At 36.4% G+C, this 22,657-nt stretch overlaps 1 protein-coding gene across 1 annotated transcript; it reads right to left on the bottom strand.

Moving 5' to 3' along the window:
* Positions 1-104: 104 nt before the first annotated feature.
* Positions 105-22,356, bottom strand: pitpnab (phosphatidylinositol transfer protein, alpha b). Its single transcript, XM_060896493.1, has 11 exons — positions 22,193-22,356; positions 19,236-19,266; positions 9,216-9,361; positions 9,020-9,111; positions 8,311-8,318; positions 8,127-8,201; positions 7,927-8,010; positions 6,810-6,887; positions 6,616-6,726; positions 4,879-5,001; positions 105-2,718 (listed from the first exon to the last, which is right to left on the bottom strand). Exons 1-11 carry the CDS (start codon positions 22,207-22,209, stop codon positions 2,671-2,673), a joined length of 813 nt encoding a protein of 270 aa, XP_060752476.1. The 5' UTR covers positions 22,210-22,356; the 3' UTR covers positions 105-2,670.
* Between the last annotated feature and the right edge of the window lie 301 nt (positions 22,357-22,657).

Here is a 22,657-nt window from a genome sequence, read left to right on the forward strand (position 1 = left end):
GAGAATCAAAAATTTAACAAAGTTGCAGAAGTTGAAATTCACAATCTTCAGAATTTAAGGACCACCACAATTTATTCCATATTTATTTTATTCACATCTCCATGTAGTCAAGAGGATAAAATGACAAAAGGCACAAATTCACAGTAAAAGAAACTAAAAACAGATGACAAGCAAGGGAGTGACATTAAACAAAAATTTTTAAAATAAAACATTTCTTGTTCTGAATTAGCAGATTTGTAAACCTGACGACAAAACGAGAACTGTACTAACAACATAGCTATACGAGAGTCTCTGCATAATGATCTTCTTTCTGCATGGGCAAGGAATCAGGTCATTTGATGTTCTGCTTAGTCACCTCTTATTAAGATTCTTATATTTATTACAAACGTTCTGGTTAGAAGCTGCCCATTTATTAGTCAAAGACCAGCTTCTCTGATTTGAATCTCTCTGGGTTTTTTTTTAGTATTATAGCCAACTGCTCTGAGGTCAGTAAAAATTGGAGGTGACATCTCTGAAAGACTTCACCTGTTAAAAGAGGCAGCAACAGGGCTCGGAGACTTGATGACATACTGCAGGTACGACAACAATAGGGAACAAAAAATATATTTTATATATATTTTTCAACACTGTCCTGCCAAAGATGTGGAATCTGAGGACACTGAGATAGATGCCTTTATGTTAACAATGTTAACAATATGATTTCAGAGCAGAAATGGTTCAGAACCGATTGCCTTTCCAGCTGTTCGCCCTGACAGAACAGAACCAAACTGCACCAAAGTAATGCAAAGAGCAAATCAGTGTGTTTACTGCAATTCATATTCGGCTTTGATGGAGCTACAGCAGCATTAGGGATTTTCCTAAAAATACACCATCCTGCAAACAAAGTATGGTGTACTGTATGTGTAAAATGAATGTGGATGGATTGGCAGGACAGTCTGACCTATATATAGGCATGTATTCATCTACACATATTTATATACTATGTACAATTCAATACATACATCCAAACAGCTCCATGAAAGGTTTCCTAGGGCCGATGCAGCGGTGGAGTATTGCTAATGGGATTGTACAGTATTGAATGTGAAACTCAGCTACGTGGACAAAAGTGCGAACCATCAGTCCATCCATATTTTAAACATCTCTCAAACACATAACATAACTTCAGACATACACACACATTGAGTTATATATATAAAATACAGTCAGACAACCATACTCAAATTAATCCTCGTTTCCTGAAGTCAGTCAAGTGCTGACACTTTCTAGGGACAATATGAATTAATCTAAAAGACATTGATGAGTTTTAGTATTGAAAAATAAAGTGTGAGATGAGATGGAAATGTGAGCATTATTGCTAAAACCCAGATAAAAGTTTCCTTTTATCAGTTAGAAGTGTTAGAATGTGTGCCATTAAAAGCAGACAACAAAACTTCGCTGTCAACAAACCAAATCTTTCATGCTTTGTTGATCTGTAGAGTCGTCTCAACAAGAAATGGCTGGAGACTACATGCTTGAGTTATGTATGTTCCAGCAGAAATCTGCATGCACACACAGACTTTACTCATTTCTGTGACCCTCTTCTGCCCTCTCTTACATACACACAGGAAATAAATGACGAGAGGATGACGACAGAAACTGAGCACACACAGAATGACTAAGCACACACTGTGCATACAGAGGACAAAGCAAAGTTGTTAAACATCCTAAACGATCCACAGGGAAGCACAATGTACTGATCAACAATTGCTATAAGATGCTGGTGAACTTGAAATAACTTCTGAAGTTCAAGAAGCACAGAACAATTAGTGTAGTCTTTTTATTTTACTGACTTTGCCCTGATGAATGATGAATAATAATATATATAATATATTAGTCTGACACCCCACCTCAACCTCTGAATACACAAATGAGCACCTGTCATTCCGGCCCAATTTACAAATGAGCTCCTGTTTCAGTGGAGGATGATAAGATGAATGTAATCAAATTCTAAAATAACAATAAGGTTCAACAATCACAAGAGGTTTAAAACAGAACACAGAGGAGAGTCAGATTGGTCCGCAAAACACATCTAAGATTGGTTACTGAGAGTAATTACTTTGAAAAACTTTTTATACAGCTGAGAATAACTCACCTCCCAATATGAAGGGAATATATACAGAACCACCATTTGATTTTGACATACTAATTATTTTAGCACAATTGTCTTTCTGTGGTGTGTCAGCTGTGTCAGTTTTCATGATGGTGCATGAAAAAAGATTATTTTTGCTCTTTATGAATCCTATTTATCTTTATTGTGTGTCTATTTTTCATACTGTATTATCAGTCTGGTTAGAGAAGCACAAGATTTATTTACATTTATAAATCATCCAATTTCTTTACAAATTGATGCAGCTGATTACAGAAGTGAGTGATAGAGGGAGACAATGAAAGAGATTGTAACTTTACTCATCAAGAAGTAGGAGGTGAAAGAAAAAAGTTGAGAAATTTAAAATCTCACGCCTGAGTAACATGAGACCATTAATTAAGTCATTTATAATGTATATTTTGAGGGAAATTTTCCTAACAATTGACGACAGGGGAAGCCTATAATTTCACAATACGGCAATGCGACCGGCACCTCTGTTACACACCAATATAAACAGCAGCACACTCTGGCTATACACAGGAGATTTAGTCCTCGAGAGCCACCATCCCTTTTACAGGGTCCTTCACTCTCATCTGCGAAAGAAAACAGCAGAGAGACAGACAGAAAGAGAAAGTTTGTTATTCTTTTTTTGCAGAAGTAATTCTATAAATAAGTAATTGTTGTTGAAAGCTATCTTTTTTCACTCACAATTGACGATCTTTCGTCTCAAAGTGTTCATAATGTGCTTGCAATATTACTAGCAAACATTAGACATTCAACATTGACGTTCCAAAACAAGATAAATTGTGAAACAGAAAATTCAAGTTGAAGTTACAAAGGTTTCTGCAAAACATTTTCACTTGGATATAAAATATACTTACTAATGTTTGAAGACTAGTAAATCAAAACAATCCCTAATCACAGACTCTACAATAGGGAGATGGTGATTAGTTGTAGTGGTAGAAAAAAAAGGGTAAATGTTAAATGATTATAAAATGCTGAAAAAAAATAGTCTTTTTTTATTTCCATTTTTGGACTTTATGGACCATCAAAAATTTGATATCCCTTTGTACGAAGGGAAGAGATGTGCACATGACTGTTTTTCTGCTAAATAAAATGTAAATAAAATCTTTTCACTGTAAGTGTAGTACGATGTGACCAGTGATGTGAGTCAAAAGGCTCGGGTTGCACGTTACTGTTTTATTCCACTCAACTTTTTTCATGTCAGCATCACTTCATTATTTTCTGTGAAAAAAAAAACCTTCCCAGACACTCCTGCAGATATTGTATCCTCCACCCATCATTAAGCTGCATTAAACATCTGCATTACACACTTTCAGTTGTAGAATCAGCAATTCACCTTCTTATCCAAACGAGTGCATTTTATAAATGTGTACATCCTTCAATAGTGTAATAGGATACACAGGCTTGATTGCAGTGTGGAAAAGACGTAAACTTGTGAACTCTTCCTGTGTTTTTATGTGAATACACATTTGCAAGCATTTCAAATTGTCTATGTAGATCCTTCAAATCCACCTTACTTTGATGTATTTAATTACATTTAAATGTAATAAGTAATTCAATGTGACTAATTAGTCTAATCAGTGAGAATAAAACTGAATAAAGCTTCAGTATAATTTTTGAGCAATTCATTTTGTAATAGTTGTGGGTGTGAAAAATTAAACAAGTATACAATCTCATATAATCTCTGCATTTCATTTTGACTGTCACATAGGAACGCTCCAATCCCATGCTTTGTCATACAGCGTGTTCATTTGCAGATTTCGCCCAGCTGCCATGTACACAACACAGTAAGCAAAGCCTCCTCACAACATCTGTTGTTCATCTCGTCTGCAATTATGTCATATTATTAACCGAAACCACAATAACGTCTGAGTAGTTGCACAGTAAATATCAATGATAAACCCAGCCTTTTTCTTTCTCAACATTCAGGTGTTACATGAAGATATGTGGCATGAAAATATGCAGGCTTTTTATATAAAACACGCGGCAGAAATTTTAAGAAAAAAGAAACCTGAGTTTTACATTTAAGTAATTATGTATAGTGATGCTGTAGCAAGTGGGTCCCTGGTTTCATCCTGAGCTTGAGCTAATGTCAGTCCTACATGTTCTTCCTATGTCTATGTAGGTTTCCTCTAGCTTATCCAATTTACTCCCATCTCTAAAAAACATGATGTCTTGCCTAAATTACATATAGGTGTGAATAAATGTATGTGTGCATGGCATCCTAAAATGTTCTTGTATTACACCATGACCTTGACCAGGATAAAGCAGTTACTGAAAATGAATGAATAATTGAATGTTTACAGAGCCAGAGGAGCTACAGTGACATTTTATTGACCGTTGCTACAAATGTTAGGAGAACGTCTGACCGGTTTAGCTGTGTCCTGTTCTGTTTGGTTGCTGCTTTTGTCCTCACAGTCCGGGCTCATTATCAGCTTCACTCAATAATTTAGCAGCTAAGAACTTGTTAGTTAGAGTCTCATACTAACAATTTGTGTCATTTCTTTTCTAAATAAGAAGAAGGCTTATAAAAAATATATGAATACATGTTTAAAAAAGATAACATTTTCATTACATATTAAGAGTAAGAATAATGAAGAAGACAATTCAGTATCATAACGCAAGAGCTACACACAGATGGCAGAGAAACGGTCTGGTGATTTCTCTGTGTGGATTTCTTCCCTCCCTCTGACACATTCTCTCTCTTACTATCTCTCTCTGTCACTCACCTCATCCAGCTCCCTCCTGGTCTCCTCTTCCATTCTACGAATATCATCCATGTTTAGCTCAATCCAGTTATCAATCCAGCAGAAGAGTTGTCGGTGAAAATTAGTGAACAAGCGTTTCTCTTGCTGTTGACAGACAGAAAGAAGTAGAAGGTTAGTATAAGAGAACAATAGCTGATCAATGATGTTTCATTTGCATAGTAAGTGCACATAGGTTTTCACAGCCAAATATGTGTTGTGTATATAACAGTGCTGTATAATAAACACATGTACTGTGAAGAAACATGCGCTCAATACCCAACATACAGGTAATACATAAGAATTCACCATGTTGCTTAGAGATTGAAAGTTTAAATCCAGTTGGCTGGGATTTTAAAGATGCAAAATTGGCATTACTCTCTCTCTCCCCTGTTAATCACACTGACATTAGCCAATCCTCATGTATGCGAAAGAGATATTGCTTTCTTATGTTATGCTTCCATGAGAAAAAAGCATGAGCAACAGTTTGAAAAAAAAAAGGCATATTGGGGAGGAACTGTGGGGGAAAAAAATTACACAAAACTCAATATGAAAACAATATATGAAATGGTATTAAATCTGTCTCATCCTAAAACCTTTATATAAGAAATTCAGCAATTACCTCTATGCTTAATTTACATCTGCATTTCAAGAAAACAGGTTTTCCATTCTTGTGTCATTTATAAATTACTATCCAGGGAAACCACACACAGATGCTGTGGACAGAGATAAGACTCACAAACACTCAAGGATTTTAAGTTGTTTAGCTCAAAATAGCATGCCGTGTTTCTTCTGCTTGAGTGCATCCCTTTCTTCATTAAACAGCTCCTTAATTGCTCAGGAATCATAAACTATCTTCGGATACATCTGGTTGTAAAATATTCACTGCAAGAGGCATGCCATTTTTCAAAACAAAGACACAGGGAGAGTAAATAAATTCTGGAATAAACAAGGTTAAGGACCACTCCGTTTTAACTACTGTAAGAAACAACCTGGACCAATGTAGTTTATTTGCTAAACCTACTATAACTATTAAACAGGAAAAAGATACCTAGAAGTACGTACACTCCTTGTGAGATAACATAAGAAAAATTACATTCAGATTTTCATTTATTCATATAATTATATAGGAATTAACTTAAAATCTGTGTTAGATAGTAGCTGGCTACAAGAAGCAGTAATACTAGCTACATAGACTTATATAGCCAGTAGCTGACCTATTTTCAAATTAATGTAGTAACTAGTGTGATGCAAGTAGTGTTGTATTTTAACAAAATAATCTAGCTAGATATTTCCTGAAACTACTTGAAACAAGAGTAGAGAGCTCACTGTGTTAAACGAATGTTATTTTACTGTAATGTTAACTGTTTCTCATAATAAAACTTATTATTTATCTTTACTGCATGTACATTTGAAAAAGCTTCAATGTAGTCTATTATAACTATCTACTATGGAAAATAGGTTATTTTTCTGTACCTTAGCTATTTTATAGATAAGTTAATTCATCAATGTTTTTGAATATCCCATAGTTGATATAAAGTTTTAAATTCATTCATTCATTCATTCATTTTCTACCGCTTATCCGAACTACCTCGGGTCACGGGGAGCCTGTGCCTATCTCAGGCGTCACCAGGCATCAAAGTTTTAAATTGATTCAGGCTTTTCAAATGATAGTTTGAGGCATGCGTGCATTGCCTAAGCACTGAATGCAGTAGAACTCACCTTCTGAATGAAGCTCTCCACTTTGTTTTGCAGTCCCCACCACTTGAACTTCACTGTTACCAGTTTGTAGGCACACATGTGTGGACAGTCTGTCTTTTTGGGCAGTTCTTTCTGAAATCACACCCAGACACACAAATAATGTAAAAAGACAAGCTATGTTTAAACAGCAGATATTAAAGTAGTATACTGTGCACCTTCCAGTCAGGCCCCAAGGGTCCTCTGCCAGTCTTGGCAGATTTAAACTTGGACGGATCTTCATCTGGCTTGTAGTCCTGCAGAGGGCAGCATAACACCACATTACAACTCAAAATCACACGTCCACTTCACCAATTGTACTCATTCATCTGCCAAATGATGGAGTGGGGACAACTCGATTCACTGAACCCTTGAGCCAGGCACTTCATTCTGTCTGGTGATTTATTTCTGTTCCTTTGGAGTCCTGTCCTGTACATGCTTTTGATTCCCTGAAACAACACTTGCTTATAAAGAATATCACGAGTTAGGTCAGTTGTGTTATACCAGGAAAAACGTGTGGGATCACTTGAACTAGGACCTAATGCAATGTTGTCCCTAAGTAATTATACACTTAAGTCAGAATTGTTCAAAATATATTAAAGTATTTGAATTCATTATACTGTACCTATTAAGGTATACAAATCTCTTATTGCATATGTCTAGTATTGTGTAATAATTCCTGATTTTTATAATGAGGATAATGTATGGAATGTATTTTCTTTTATGAAAGGTTAATAAATGTTTGAAATATTAAAGAAAACTCAAAAACAGGTAGCAGTGCAGATTATTCTGCTATTCTGCTATGATAAAAGTAACAACAACTGAACATAATGATGCGGACTGTATTATAAAATGTCACATAATAAAAGTCAGGGAACTTGATGCCATCACATAGATGTGAATGCCATCTTTCAATGCAGGCAAAAACAGTCAGAAGGCGAAATTAAGTATTTTCTTGCAGCATCACCAATATGGGATATATAATGAAGCAAAGAAAGGGTGCTATAAGATATGAAATGCTAAAGGAGAAATAAGGTGAACTGCAACGAGTTGTACAGTGTTCAGTAAAATTACCTCTGTGCTTTCTGGCAACTTTCCTCAATCAACAGAGGACCTGTAAATGCCCCCTGAGCCATGATGATTTGTGTATTTTGACATATGTATTTTAAGCCAAAATAAATTTAATTCCAGCTGTGTTGACACCTCCTGATTGAATTTGTATTCTGTATAAACAAGGGCTCAAAATAACAAATAATAACTTCTTTTTATTCAAACAGACAAGAAACCAATTCTTACCTTCGGTTCCACCTGACTTCTGTCAGCGATGTCAATATACACCACATCGACCTTCTTCCAAGTGTCAGGGTCCAAACCGTGTACCTGCACAGGCCAAGCGAAACACACACAAAGCAAAACAACAACACAAAGTCACATTTAGTTCCTCTGAGAAACAGAGACCCCATGAGTGACCTTTCAGCCAAATAAACAGTACTCACATTCTCCTGATGACCCAAGTCAGGTTTATGCCATGTTTCTATCTTGATGAGGAAATTCTCTTTCATGTACTCATTCTAAAGGAAAAGTGCATCATTATAATGCACTATATTTAATAAATTACAAGTGATATTTGACATTTATTGGTGTGTGTTTGTTGTGAAGTATAGGTGGTCATCTACTCACAGTGATTACTGTTGAAATGGAGAGCAATGACAAGGAAGGAGAAAGGACACATCATTTATAATATAATTTATAGTATAGTACCTATATAATATAGTAATATAGTACATCTTATAGTATAGTAATATATTACTCTATAAAGTATATATTCATAGTATATACTACACAAAAATATACAAAATATTTATGTTATACGAATAAGAATTAAGGTGTTGAACTTTGGGGAATTTTGGCTGTCTATAAGGAAATTTTTTTGTTGTTTTAATTATAATGCAGCTGGTATATGATTTATAAAGTGAATGGGTTCTTGAAGATAAGGCAAGGGCTAGGTTTAGGTGTAGCATAGCATTGAATAGCTGCAATGATTTAACTATGTAAAATCAAGTATACATAGTTAAACAAGTATAGGCAAGTATAGGCAAGACAAAGGAGGTGTGTGTGTGTGTGTGTGTGCGTGTGTGTGTGTGTGTGTGTGTGTGTGTGTGTGTGTGTGTGTGTGTGTGTGTGTGTGTGTGTGTGTGTGTGTGTGTGTGTGTGTGTGTGTGTGTGTGTGTGTGTGTCTGTGTGCCATCAGGGTAACCTCAGTTCCCTGTGCTGTAACTCCACTCCCACTCTGCTCAATCAGTTAATTATTTAACAGAGAGATAGAAGTTGGTGATTGGGTGTGTGTGTGTGTGTGTGTGTGTGTGTGTGTGTGTAGTGTCTGTGATACCTGTGCGGCAGTATGGGTAAGCATTCCAGGCTTTCTCATGAATGTTGAGAGCTGATGCTGGGGCTAGCATTCTCACAAAAGAGGGAACTTTACTAAAAAAAATAAAGGTGGGGATATATAATGTAGTATATTAAACTAAATGTTTTTATCTCTGTATTTAATATGTGTTTGTGTGTGTTTGTGTGTAATAACTCACCTCTGCAGGTGGTAGATTTTGTGTGTGTATTGGCCTTTTTCTCCATCTTTCTCATATGGTTCATTCTTCAAGACCTCCACGCCCTCTCCTCCCCCTGTCTCATTCTTACTTGCCTCAGCTACTGAGTACAGCTGACCTACCTGGTACTGTACAACACACACACACACACACACACACACACACACAAATAAATAGACATAAATAGACATACCAAGACAACAATTTCAGCTAAACGCAATGAATCTATGTGACATTTGGAGTCCACATAATTCCAAATACAGATACCCAAATAAAACCTTTTAATTAACAAGGCATTTGAATCAGCATAAATTCAATGTCTCTACTAAATGATATCACTGGAGTATGTCTTCTGTCTCTCTCACTCTCTCCAGCTCCCATTCTCTGTTTTCTCCCCTTTGGCCATTTTCTCATGTTGTGCACACATTGTGCATGCAGAACAAAGGCTTCTTTCACTCCTTAATCACCTTTAACACTGTTCAGAAGATCCTGAGATCACAAACAATACACTAGCCAGGCATGATTGTTTAAAAACTGATGCAGAAATAAGCATGAAGAACAGACAAGTTATTGTAACTGAGTTCAAGCATATTAGTGAGGGAGCTTTGTTACACTAAGCTGATTCAACTCTGCTGCAACATTTTGTAATTAGTCTTGAGAAAAACCTACAGATGTTTTATACCAGGAAAAGACCATTTATAATTATTACAAAAAAAGGAATATTTTTTACTGCAATAATGTAATGTGGTGTTGTTGCTGATATAAAAGCATCAAATAAATGTGGATTTTCATGAACCATTGAGATGTAATAAATTCTATCCACCTGCTCCGGATTCCTTACTGCCTACTGCTTAACTTCTACTAAACTAAAATCACCTAGCAGTGATTCAGCATGTGATTTGGCTATATTTATGCTTTATTAACATTCACACAGCCTCATTGCACAACACATTATTTTGCTTAGAATTATTAACAGTTTCCACCACCCTTTCATGTTATAAGTGTAAACAGACCTCTGCCATGATCCAGTACACATTTTCTAAATCAATAACATGCTTAATCCACAAATTTGTGAGATAATCAATAACTGTCATAGCAATAAAATAAATGACCTAACAACACAAGATTATTACTTTGAAGGTTGGCTGGAACTTAGTGCACAATAAATACTGTATACCAGTTTATTTTATATACCAGTGCTGAATTACTTTCTATACCATTAATCAGGTATGAGAAGACATGCTAGTATTCAATAAAATTAACAGCATAGTAAAGCTACAAGTATTAATTATAATTATAATGTCTTTTTAAAATTTACAGAAATTCTATATCTGATTCAGTTAAATGTGTTCCTAAAGAAAACCTGTCAACAGAATACAACCCATTTTTGTGTTCAGATTATAGGTTAAAACTGAAAATATATACATAATAAAGTTGTTTGCAATTGTTTACACTAAGGTTGCAAAACAAAAAGTGCCAATCAAATTTCATTTCTAAAGACCTACTGTGTATTTAATCCACATGTTTTTCATTAGGTTCTTATGTGGGGACTATCTTGCATATGGTGGTTTGTAGTAATAATGATAAATGATAAATGAGGCTCATATTTGTACCACAGCATGCATTAAACACTACCGTCTCTGTAAGCAATGCCAGTTTCCCTCTACTTCAGTGACTTCAGTTTAGTTCATGCTGTCAGTTACATGCACTTGTTTCTAGACTTTCAGTAATGCAAACTTGCAGACCAGACTGCGTCTGTTGTTAAGACTTTTATTGTGACCATGATGTATTTTAAAAATAGCTACACATATGTCAATCATATCAGTTCCCTATTATAATATGGCTAGATGTTGCATATTAATGGCCACATTACTGATATTCAAAGTTATGTAGCTTTTACTTAAAGTTTCACCAAGATGTGTTCTTTCAAATTGTGCAGGTGTGTAAGGCAATTTCTTATTTTTAATTGACTGCGCTGAAAGTTCCTTCCTCAATCATAGCAAGTGTCATGTATTCAGTTCAGTGGAGCTCCTCAGCTTTAGTGAAAGATAAAAATTTGAGTATCAAGAGGAAAGTATTTTTGAGTTTGAATAAAAACTCTGACGATAATTAAAATGTATTTACTATTTTCTAATTATTTATTTATTAATTATCATTGCTGAAGTGAAATGTATCAATATTTGTTGTACCCCTATCTTGTGTAACTAGAGTTGACCCTTCCTAAGCAACAAGGGGAGGTGACAATGACCTATATAGCCCATGCAAGGAATAGGACTCATTTTAAAGTATTAATAAGTGAAAACTGTACAGTACCAGGCACAAAAACAGAATTCTCTCTAGGTTTGCGCTTATAAAACAATCCAAGGTAAAATGATCACAAAACTGAGCAATATGACCTTGGTCAGGAATCCCAGATTCAAGGTCAGCATACAGACATCTGGCTTATCGCCAGGGCATGCAGTCCCCAATTTTTCCCAAAAATAAAAAAAAATCTGCAAAGTTATAACTAGCAAATTACAGTTTCAGAGCATTTCTTACAGTTCCTTTATCTTGTAAGAATGGGCTTTCATGGACACCAGAACATAAGCAAGATCACATATGACACTTAGGTGATTATGGTAGATTGAGGTACCATGTCCCTTTAAGAAAGACTGTAACAATGTTATTAGACTACCCATGTACCGTGTACTAGGGTACACAAGACATTCATACTAGTGGCTCTTACATTCAGGAGAGTTTTCAAAACTACTGGGGTACAGTTAGTCAAACCCACAAGGACATGTGTCCTGGTTGACAGTGCCAAACAAATTTTTTAAGGCCATTTGAGACAGCAGATCTGTCCAGGAATAAAGCTTTCAAAGAGTAGTGACCACAAAAAACAGACATGTAAAACAAGTTCTTGCATACCATATCAGGGCAACAAACAGGAATTCTGTGCAACGTTGCAAGAATCAGTTTTAGATCAAAATGTGAATAGTGGATGGTGAGGATAGTCTGAATGAACTGCCCTGCTCTGCCAGGGAAAAAAACACAATCAGCAATGTGTTGTCATGGCATTGGCAAACACGGATCACCTGCATATTGTCAAACATTTCCCAGATCTGGACAACCAATTCTGGGTGCTCTGCTCACTAAGACAAAGACATATTTTGGTTTGTGGTCTTTGTGGCTGATGAATTTTATGGCTTGCTTCAGTATTAGGGACCTCATTTCCGAGTTCACCCTTGAAACCAAGCCATAATTTGTTTGCAAAGTTCTTGGGTAAGAGCTTGGGTAATAACTTAGTCGTGTAGAATATTGCTATAGCCTTGAGCCCAGCAGTGGACTCAACAGGGCAGTGTCGATGTCTGTCAATGTGTAGATTGGACAGATTTGTCTAGTGCTAACAGAAACACATTGTGCATTAGCATTGTGTGCCATACATGATGCAATATTGTAAGTTGTCACTTCAAATCAACATGCATCATTGTGCATACTGACGTACAGTAGTCCTAGGAAGGAGAATGAGATGTAAGCATTGCTTACCAAGCAGAAAGCAAAAACTACATAGAGGAAGTTCATAGAGGATTTCATGAACAGCGTGGTGAGTGTTTGCTAATTAGGCTAACAATGTTAACATTTGCAATGGAATGTTCTAGCAAAAAAGGTGCTAATAATAATAAAATATACTCACCAAGGTTAAACAGATGAGATGTAAGGATACTATCACCACTTTTAGAGGACAGGAATACTATAGCTCCAACTGTACTCACTGGCTGCAGAGTGGATAGCTATGTTGTATATGTGCTCTAATATATGAGACGAGAAGAAGAAATGGAAAGATGCAAATGGGGCATCATACATTCCTATGTGAAAGATCTTGATATCCAGATGATTTTCACAGTCCTTGGTGGTTAGAACGGGTGGAAAATAGAACACATTTGTGCTGCTGAAATCAAGCAAATCTCTCAATAAACTATACTACAGGGTGTTCCAAAAATATCCATACACAGGGGAAATTAATTTTAATGTTCTGCCAAACAGAAGAACATATTGGAAAAAAAAACAGAAAAACATATTTAAATCATTCTTAAGGAAGGATCAGGAAGCTGTCATGATGGACATGCAAATACATGCATAACACCAGATGTGATAACACAACCTCATCATGAGTGGGAGCGACGACTTGGCAATCTTACAAATTTCCCCTATTTATAGAGACTTTTTGGACACCATGTAAAGCAGAGAAAAACATTTTTTGTGTACTGACTCAAATCTGACCTTGCCTTAACCCGCTAAAAAATGAAGTTTACGTTAAATATACATACAAACGCAGACATATACACAAAGGCAGACACACCTGTGTTAAGGTGCATTAAAAGTGAGCTTAGTTTGAACAGATCTGTCTGCAAGTAAAGTAAACTGACAGTTTTAATCACTGTGCATCATTATTTGTTTATAATTCATTCCATTATATAAAACACTATCTGTCTATCAACAATGATGGAGAAGGAAATTGTGCTTCTGAAGATTTAGAGAAAGAAACTCTCCCTCTGGGCAGTCAAGTCATGTGCACATGCAAATTTTTGGACCTGCAAAGAGCATATATTGTGCATCATAATCTGTATCAAAGTCCCTTGTTTTAGTGTTATGCTGTATTTTGTACATTTTAGCTCAGTCATATACACCCATGTTATAATGTAGCATATATTTTTAACGCAAAAAATAGCTCAGTCCTGTTTAACTGTTAGTTAGCTTATTATGTTATATATTGACTTGTACATTTGACAAAATGAAATATGAAAAAAACGTGACAAATTATATAATTATGCCCCATAGAAATAACTGACAGACAATGTTCATGTTGTTCTGGTTTTGGTCTTCTTCTCTGAAGGCATAGTTCATTTTAATCAGAGGGCAGTTTACGTTAAACTTGTGTGAAACAAAAACCAATGACATTCTTAAACTTATTAAAGGAAGAGAGATATGTAGATACAAAAAGGCCAGCTTTGGATCGTTTTGTAGTTATTCCTGCCACCTCTATGCTGAGAGAAATGTGAGTGTAGGAGTGATGTGAGTGTAGGAGTGCACAAGGGAAGTTTAATGAAAAAAGATAACAATTAAATTCCAAAGTGATCATTCTAATTACAGTCATGCATCAAATCCATATCTATGTCTTCATATACTATGTGTGCATCTGTAACATAGAGACAGAGGAAGCAGACTAGACTATTTTTAGCACAAACATCCACACTACACTGGCCAAGTAGAAAAAACAGGAGGGAGTGCAGAGAAGCATCTTCAGTTGCCTTTATTTTTAGTGCTGTGTCAAGGATTATATGACAGGAATATGGCAAAATGAGAGAGAGAGAGAGAGAGAGAGAGACAGAGACAGAGAGAGAGAGAGAGAGAGAGAGAGAGAGAGAGAGAGAGAGAGAGAGAGAGAGAGAGAATACAGGATGAGAAGTATACTATGAAGTATACGCATTTAGATGTTCAGAAGGTGGGTATAGAAGGACAAATAATTTGAATGTGTGTGTGGGGGGGTGAGAGAAAGAGAGAGAGGCAGAGAGAGAGAATACAGTATGAGAAAGACTATGAAGTATACACATTTACATGTTCAGAAGGTGGGTATAGAGGAACAGATATTTTGAATGTTTGTGTGTGTGTGTGTGTGTGTGTGTGTGTGTGAGAGAGAGAGAGAGAGAGAGAGATAGAGAGAGAGAGAGAGAGAGAGAGAGAGAGAGAGAGAGACATCACTGAGCCATGAAACAGCAACCTCTGCATCATCCTGTCTCAACCAATCATAAGCTACATCTTCCAGCCAATCCCAGTCCACTCGCACTCTATGTCACTGTGCAGCACACACATATATTAATATGTGTGTGTTTCACAGAACATGTATTACCTCAGACAGAGGTACAGAGATGGTAAGAGGGAATAAGAATCAAACATACAAGAACTGAGAATAAGGAATAAAAAGGTGCAAGGATAAAAAGAGAAGTGCATTTGCAGCCTCTTCTTCAGTCTACAGGACCATATATCTCTTCCATGAATGATTTATTGGTTTAATATGCTTCTTTCACGACAAAGAAAAAAAGATCAGGCTTTGGGGTTTGGCTCCATTGCTGTCAGTTTTATTACCCAGATGAAAAAAAATCCTGTCACGATCAGCTGAGTGAACGATCTTGCACAACATATGCATTTTCCTACAATATATGTGGATTATTGTCACTGTGAATGAAAAAAAGATGAGCTTTTGGACTTTTAATACTAAAATGGACCAAATAGCGGCAAACCATGTCGGCAAATGATTGCCACAACCTACATAGTTATATGCCTTTATTACTAATATAATTGCAGTTACAAAAGAATTTATTAGCTGTGTCCAAAACTATGCCCTATTTTCTATATAATGCATTATTTTGGCGTTCTGCCATTTTGCCGTAGAAAACACAGTGGGGACTATACTGTATTTTAAATCTCATAATGTCATAATGCATCATGATATGCAGTACCCAATAATGTACTATGAGAGCAACAAAATATGTCATATTTATGTCATATATGCTTATCAGCCTCTGCATGTCACATGACTTTGTCACACGTCCTACTGATCACCTACATCTTTCCCCTAAACAGCACCCCTACTTATGTTCTAGTTTGATTTAAACACACCTGCACTGAGAGGTACAGCAAGTTAATATGGTAATAGCCATTCAGTCCTCAGACATCTCAGATGTAAGGAGAAGCTTAAAGTTAATTCAGATAGCAGAACTTAAATTAGCAGAGGCACTAAGGTACATATGAAGGGGATGTTTCTGGGGATTTTAGATGATCTACGTGGGCGTGTGGTGATTGTTCAGGTTGTGAGGTTGTTCATTGAGCTCAATGGAAGTGTTGGCTGCAATAAAGAAGTTTGCTCATTCTCATCCAGGTCTGAAGAGTCTCTTCATTGTTTTATTCCGTATCTGCCATATTTAGTTTGGCAAAGTATTATATTTTAATTTCTATTCAGCTGAAGACAAAAGACCCTGGTTCACCCTGCGATGTGTCCACTTGGAGGCAGGCTCTGAATTCCGACACTATGTAGTAATCCCAATGTTAACATTTTGAGAGACAGATTTTGATCTTGAGTAGTTTAGCAAAGTAGCTATCTTTAAGACAAAAAAAAGAATAAAAAGCTGGGTGGGAGGGCTTGTGCAGGTAGTATACAGGTACATTTTTGATTGCTATTCAGTAATGAACCCTATATCACAATAACCTAAATGACTATTTTAGCCTCTTTTTGTGGATAGTTTCCTGACTGCTCACTCAGACAAAACAGTAACAGACAAAGCAACACACTGAACAAACTAGAGACCATACTGTTTAGATATTAAATGGCATAAAATGATAATGTAACACAGAAGGTATATTAGCCCTTTATTAAACATGATCATGCTTTTAATCCATATTAACATTAGTTTAGCTATAGCTTAAAACAGAACCACTAAACAAAACCTGCTTCTGTGAAGAAAATCTTCAATTAACACCTTTAAATAAACTGCTCTCCAAAGTACACTGTGTTCCAACTTTCTCTGATCGACACTAGAGGTGTAAATTTAAAGCTGCTGACCTTACTGTGTGAGGTTTTTGCACGCTGGTAATTTAACCAAATTTCCAGATTTTAAAAATCTACATGCCAGATAGGTAAATATGAAAATGAATTCAAATGGTTTATTATGGCAATTTAAAGTAGTCAATTAAGACTGTACAGATCCACTACAGAAATACAATGTACGCAGTGCTATAGAAGAAAAATAGAGTAAAATACAAGAAAAAGTTACTCTGAAAATTAGTGAATAATTTTGTGCTATTTATTGTAGCAACTATTTTCAATGAATACATTTTTGTATGTTTATAAGACAGCAGAAATTTAATATAGTAAAGCACTGAAATTAGTTCTTTTAATGCAAGTGAATATGCAGTGCACACAAGTTGAGGGAAGTGGTGATTCATTTGAGCTACAGATCAGAAGGGTGTAGGTGTAGGTGTAACTCCAAGCACTGCCAGTATTCAAAGGTTGGTCCTTGAGCAAAGCCAGTCATTCTGACTAACATTCTAATGCAAAGTTTAGACTGTATAGTTTAGTTTTGCTGATATAAATTTAAAAAGTCAGCAAAAAATATCATATGTTATCCAATCATTCAGCATAGGCTACAACAAGACTACTGACACACATCCAGAATCATACACCACATGTTAATCATTAATTTGGAAAAATGTACCGTACATAACCCAAATTTCATAAGCTTTTATTAAATCACTCACTGGATGAATTCTTTACTTTCACCAGAAACAAAAAGCTACATTCAGATTTTTTTCTGTATATCTGGTTAGACATCATTCAGGATGTCTAATATGTGTAAATTCAAAATTCTCAATGCATGAGATGTAGATACTCCCACGCACATGTTCAGGCATTAGCCTTGGTATAAGCAGCTTAAAGGGGTGAGCATTCTGACAAATCTAGCATTTGATAGATTATGTGTCAGGTTATATATCACAACATTACATCACATCTCTCAGCCTCAGCATCTCATAATTTTGCAGAATTCACAAGTTTCTATAATTATCACAGGCTATATGCAAATACATCATGCAATCATTGGGAATCCTCATGGGCGAGTGGAGGATTAGTGCTGAGCATGTCTGCCTTGCACTTCAGGGGTTGGGGGTTTGAAATCTGCTTACATAGATCTGCTTCTTTGCACAGATTTCTTTAAAGTTTTCGATCACAGCGACACCAGCTAATTTAGCCCATTTGTGAGCTCATATATATATGAAACAGGGCATATTTCCTCAGAGTAGGAATTACACTGCCCTGTGAGTAGCTAACATTAGTGCACATGGCTAGCTAATTTTAACTTTTGTCTTGAACCCAGGTAAGTACATTTAATTTTGTAAATATATACTGCAACTGGTGACATGGCCTTTGTTTCCTGTTTTGCTATGTTTTACTGTTTTTTATTGTCATTATTTGACACCAATTGCTCTTAAATGTCCTTTTATGTTTTTCTTTTGTTTATTGTTTCAGCTGGATACACTGTGTAATAGCTATAAGTAAAAAGTAATATGATGAGGCATTTCTTTTGCTCAAGTTAATCACATACATGGAAAATTGAAAGGACAAAATGTGTATTTATGTTCAGTAAGACCTTTAACTATGTTTCTTAATAAATGGATTTCTTCTGTATTAGTTAAAGAAAAAACAACATTCAATTATATTGGAACATACTCGGGATGCTATTTCCCAGTATTCCCAGTAAATATTGCTTTGTTGTGTTTTTGTAAGTATATGTTATAAAATTATGATCCTAATTATACTGTACATACTAACTGATAGAGCAGGATATCAAAGGATGAAACTATAAAGGATGAAATGATGGAAAAGTAGAGAGAATGGGGGGGGAGCAGGACACAGTGATATCAGATGTCTCATTGGCTATTCAACACCAGGCAACCGCTGAACTGAGTGACATACTAAAGAATCATAGAAGATAAAGAAGCAGTGAAAAGAACATAGAAGATATGGAAGGCAGGGATACTTCGTTAATGCCGGGGGAAAGGTGTTTGATTTAAAAAAACGTCTTGACTGGTGTACTGTGTGGCTAAATTTGGATTATTAAATTATCAAGTCAGAGAGATTGCTGAGGAGGCTTAGACTGCTGACACAGCATTTAATATTGGCAGGCAGATAGGTAAGCAGTAATTTAGTCATTTTTTCAGTGTGTGCAAAGAACACACAGCAAGACCAAGTGAAAGGGCTCCCTCCTTGTAGTGCTGACTAATACACAGCTCACTGACATGCATGAGACTGATCTGATTCAAAATGACAAAGGCAAGCCTTTGTAGACAAGCAAAGAATTCATAACTCAAAGGTTTTTTGCAGTCAGAATAATAAAGGAATTTGCTGTATAAAATCTTGCTTCACACCACAAACACACACACACACAAAATGAGTGCATACTTAGCACTTACCTCCTCCACAGAAATTGGTAGGATCACTCGACTGAAACGAAAAGAGAAAAAGATTGAGATTGCAAACCAGTCAGCATAAAAGTATCATTCACCTCTGTACAACCACACTAATCTATACTGTGGAGTTTAATTGCATTTATTTTACGATCTCATCTCAGGAACATTTCCTTACTGGAAATTAATGAAAATAAATAGCTTATGCTACATCAATGAGGGGCCTCAGTACATAGTGCTTAATCTACTTGCTTAATTAAGATTTACTAAAACTGGAATAGTTATATTCATAATCCATAGTTTTTACAACCATGTTTCCTTTTCTTATACCATTGACATGAGAAATTAAGACAGGTCATGCCAGTGTGACCATGAAGTCTGGATGCTTTGCATATGCAAACTATTTATTCATTGGTGTCTGGCTGGGTAAATCTTGCTGGCCATCGGCTAAACTATTCACTCCTTTTACTCAAAGAAACTTCATCTCTTTCCATATCTAACACTTTTCTAAAATGGCCCCATTCAGGTCCATTTTACTACTCTTTCTGAAGTGATCCTATAGTTGTTAACTCCATTCATGTAATATGTCAGAATCTTTGAACTACACTTTCAAATAAACTTGTGAAAGAGAAATTTGAAGATGTGGTGTGTGATTATTATTGGCACTGATAGTGTAGCTCATTCTGTACTGCCTGCATTTTTTAATACTCTTCAGGAGTAAGATGACACCAGTGGCTCACTGGCTTTTGGTTCTTCCCATCTACGCTCCTATCTGTCTTATGACGTCAAACACCAAAAAACTACTTCTAGCTGTGTCTTCACTGCCACACGTCTGACACAAAGTGTGCTGTCTAGTTCAGCTCCAGTTCCCATAGTAAGAGAAGGGTGCTTTCAAGGTTGTCTAAGGCTGCAGGTGTTGTGATGTAAAATATACTGTACACCACCAGGAGTCACCTTCTCTGCCTAAGGACCTCTATAGCCTGCACAGTCACTAGCGGTCACTATTCGAGATCCGGTGTCTCTGTTCTCCTCTGCCTCCATGACAGCAAGATCTCCTGCATTAAGAACATCTATCTGAGTCACAGTACCCCTCTGCCTAAATTCTGGATATACATAATGTACATCTACTCCCTTTGATTAGATTCTGTGACTTTTGAATCTTTTACACATTTGTAAATAGGTGATGGTTCAGTCCATCAAAATACACAGCAGGGTTCACAACCTAAGTAGAAAGAGATCACTACTTCATGGTGATGCATGAAAATTTCACAAAACCACAAACATGGTTACATTCCCAAATTCAAAAACCAAAAACATACCCAAATATTTTATTATAATAATATGACTGTGACCTGAAAGTAAAACATAAAAAAGTAAAGCATAATTCAGTCAGTAAGGTATGAGTTAAAATATTATATTTGGCATGCATGAATAAAATTTATCCTATACTACTAACCAAGAAAAATCTGGTACCATGGACAGCGCATGCCAAAAGCCATTGCTCAACCCATAACCAGTCCGCCAGTTTTTTTTTCCGCTAAAACAAATAGCTAGTAATAAGGTAATAAACCACTTAGCTGAATCAAACTTAAAAAGCATATACATGTTTTCACAAACAATCTACAAACAGTCATGAAATACATATTCATTCATTAAATCATCTACAGTAACAACTTTCCCCAGGTCAAGATCACACTGGATCCAAAACCTACCCATGGAACAGTGTGAGTAAGGTGGGATAACACCCTTTACATGACTAGACACCATGGGTAATTCAGTTCAGAAAATGTATGTTTTTTGAAGTGAGAGTATATGCAGGACCTGCAGGAAATCCACAAAGACATGGGGAGAATCTGAACCAAAACTTCACAAAGATAATAACCCATCGACTTAGGAACTAACCCAGAACCCTAAAACCTAAGGTTATGGCTAAATCTCCATAATCTCTATACCTTGTGACCTTTATGACACGAAGGACCAAAAGAAACTCAGATCACAACCTGTACATTAGACCTACAAATACTACACAGCACGTCACAGTAGTAGGTTACGACCTCAGCAGCCATAACTCAGCACTCCGTCGTGCGTAAGGTCCTTGAACGCGTTTCATGGATAACGCACAAGACCGAACGGACCAATCACAGACTTGGACTGTGCTCCAAGCCTTCCTCACTCTCCAAACGAATAATACACAATATTGTCAAGCTGGTATTTAACATTTATGTCACATTATCTCGTGTCCTAATTTAGATTTGATACTATAAATTAATGCTCATGATTCGACTGATAACTTGGTTATGACCTTGATAAACCATATGTCCCCTCTGATAGCGTAAAGGCGAGAGCGCGTGCATGTCAGGATGCCGGTAGAGATGTTTAGTTATGTGGTGCATCATATGATTGTAAGCCACCAAACATATCATCTCAAATTGCACACGTTTAAAAAGAATGCCCTAGCATTATAGGTTTCTATAGTAAACAAAACAAAGTTTGGAAAAATAACTAAATAAAAAAAATCAATAAGCGAGTTTCTAGAATTAGTACCACAGTGTGCTGTGTTATAGGATGATGCCCCTTGTCTAACTGTATATCAGTAATTGACATGCAGTAACTGCTCTAGAAAAGAGAATGAATACAGCAGATTAAAAGAAAATGAGATGTCAAAACACCTACCAAGCTACCAAGGATTGTGGAGGAAAAATACAAGCGATATTAACACAAACAGATTGGATACTGTAACTATTAGCATCAGGGCAATAAACAAGTATATCTGGACAGTATGTCAGTAAAAAAGCAGGGATACATTTGACGAGATTTGACGTCAAAGTCAAGTTTTACAATGTCGCCATGGCCTGGATCAGTGAAACGCCAGTCCACCTGCGCTACTCAGCCGAAGGATGCTTCCTTTTCCCAAAACGCCAATAAGAAGAAAAAAGCACACACAAAAAAAAACGCTTGCTTACAATTCTTTGATGAGCATTTTCGTCGTTGCTGTGTGTTTGGGTGAGATGACGCTGTGAAGCCGTGCTGGAGCTGGTCCTTGGTTTAGCCGCAGTCTGTCCTACAGCTCAAAGCTGCTTCTGTGTCATTCTAGCCAGCGCTGTTCTCTCTCTCCGCTCCGCTTCCTGATCGGGGCCGAGGGGGCGCGGCACACTCGCCCTAATCACACAAGCTGGAGCCATGGCGTAGGCAGTGTGACGTCACACTACAAGGGGTGGGGTGAGGGGTCTGAATATATACATAAATTCTATCCGTATAAACTTGCATTTGTTACATGGTGTTGAACGTCACGTCCTTGAAAAGTCCCATGTTCCCTCCCATACATATATTATAATTACATTATAGGTTTCAACCCCATTTGCACACCTATAGTGGATTTTGTGTTAAAAACCTTCTGTAGGATTAATGTAGAAACTGTGGCTATAGAG

The sequence above is a fragment of the Tachysurus vachellii genome, chromosome 20 (assembly GCF_030014155.1).
Source record: "Tachysurus vachellii isolate PV-2020 chromosome 20, HZAU_Pvac_v1, whole genome shotgun sequence".
Lineage (NCBI taxonomy): Eukaryota > Metazoa > Chordata > Actinopteri > Siluriformes > Bagridae > Tachysurus > Tachysurus vachellii.

What these genes read in the sequence shown, in the direction of transcription:
- pitpnab (XM_060896493.1), bottom strand. An exon ending in AAAATCTACCACCTGCAGAG is followed by an intron (nt 9,112 to 9,215) that starts GTGAGTTATTAC and finishes TATTTTTTTTAG; the next exon opens with TAAAGTTCCCTCTTTTGTGA. An exon ending in TGGAGAGCTTCATTCAGAAG is followed by an intron (nt 5,002 to 6,615) that starts GTGAGTTCTACT and finishes GTCTGTCAACAG; the next exon opens with CAAGAGAAACGCTTGTTCAC.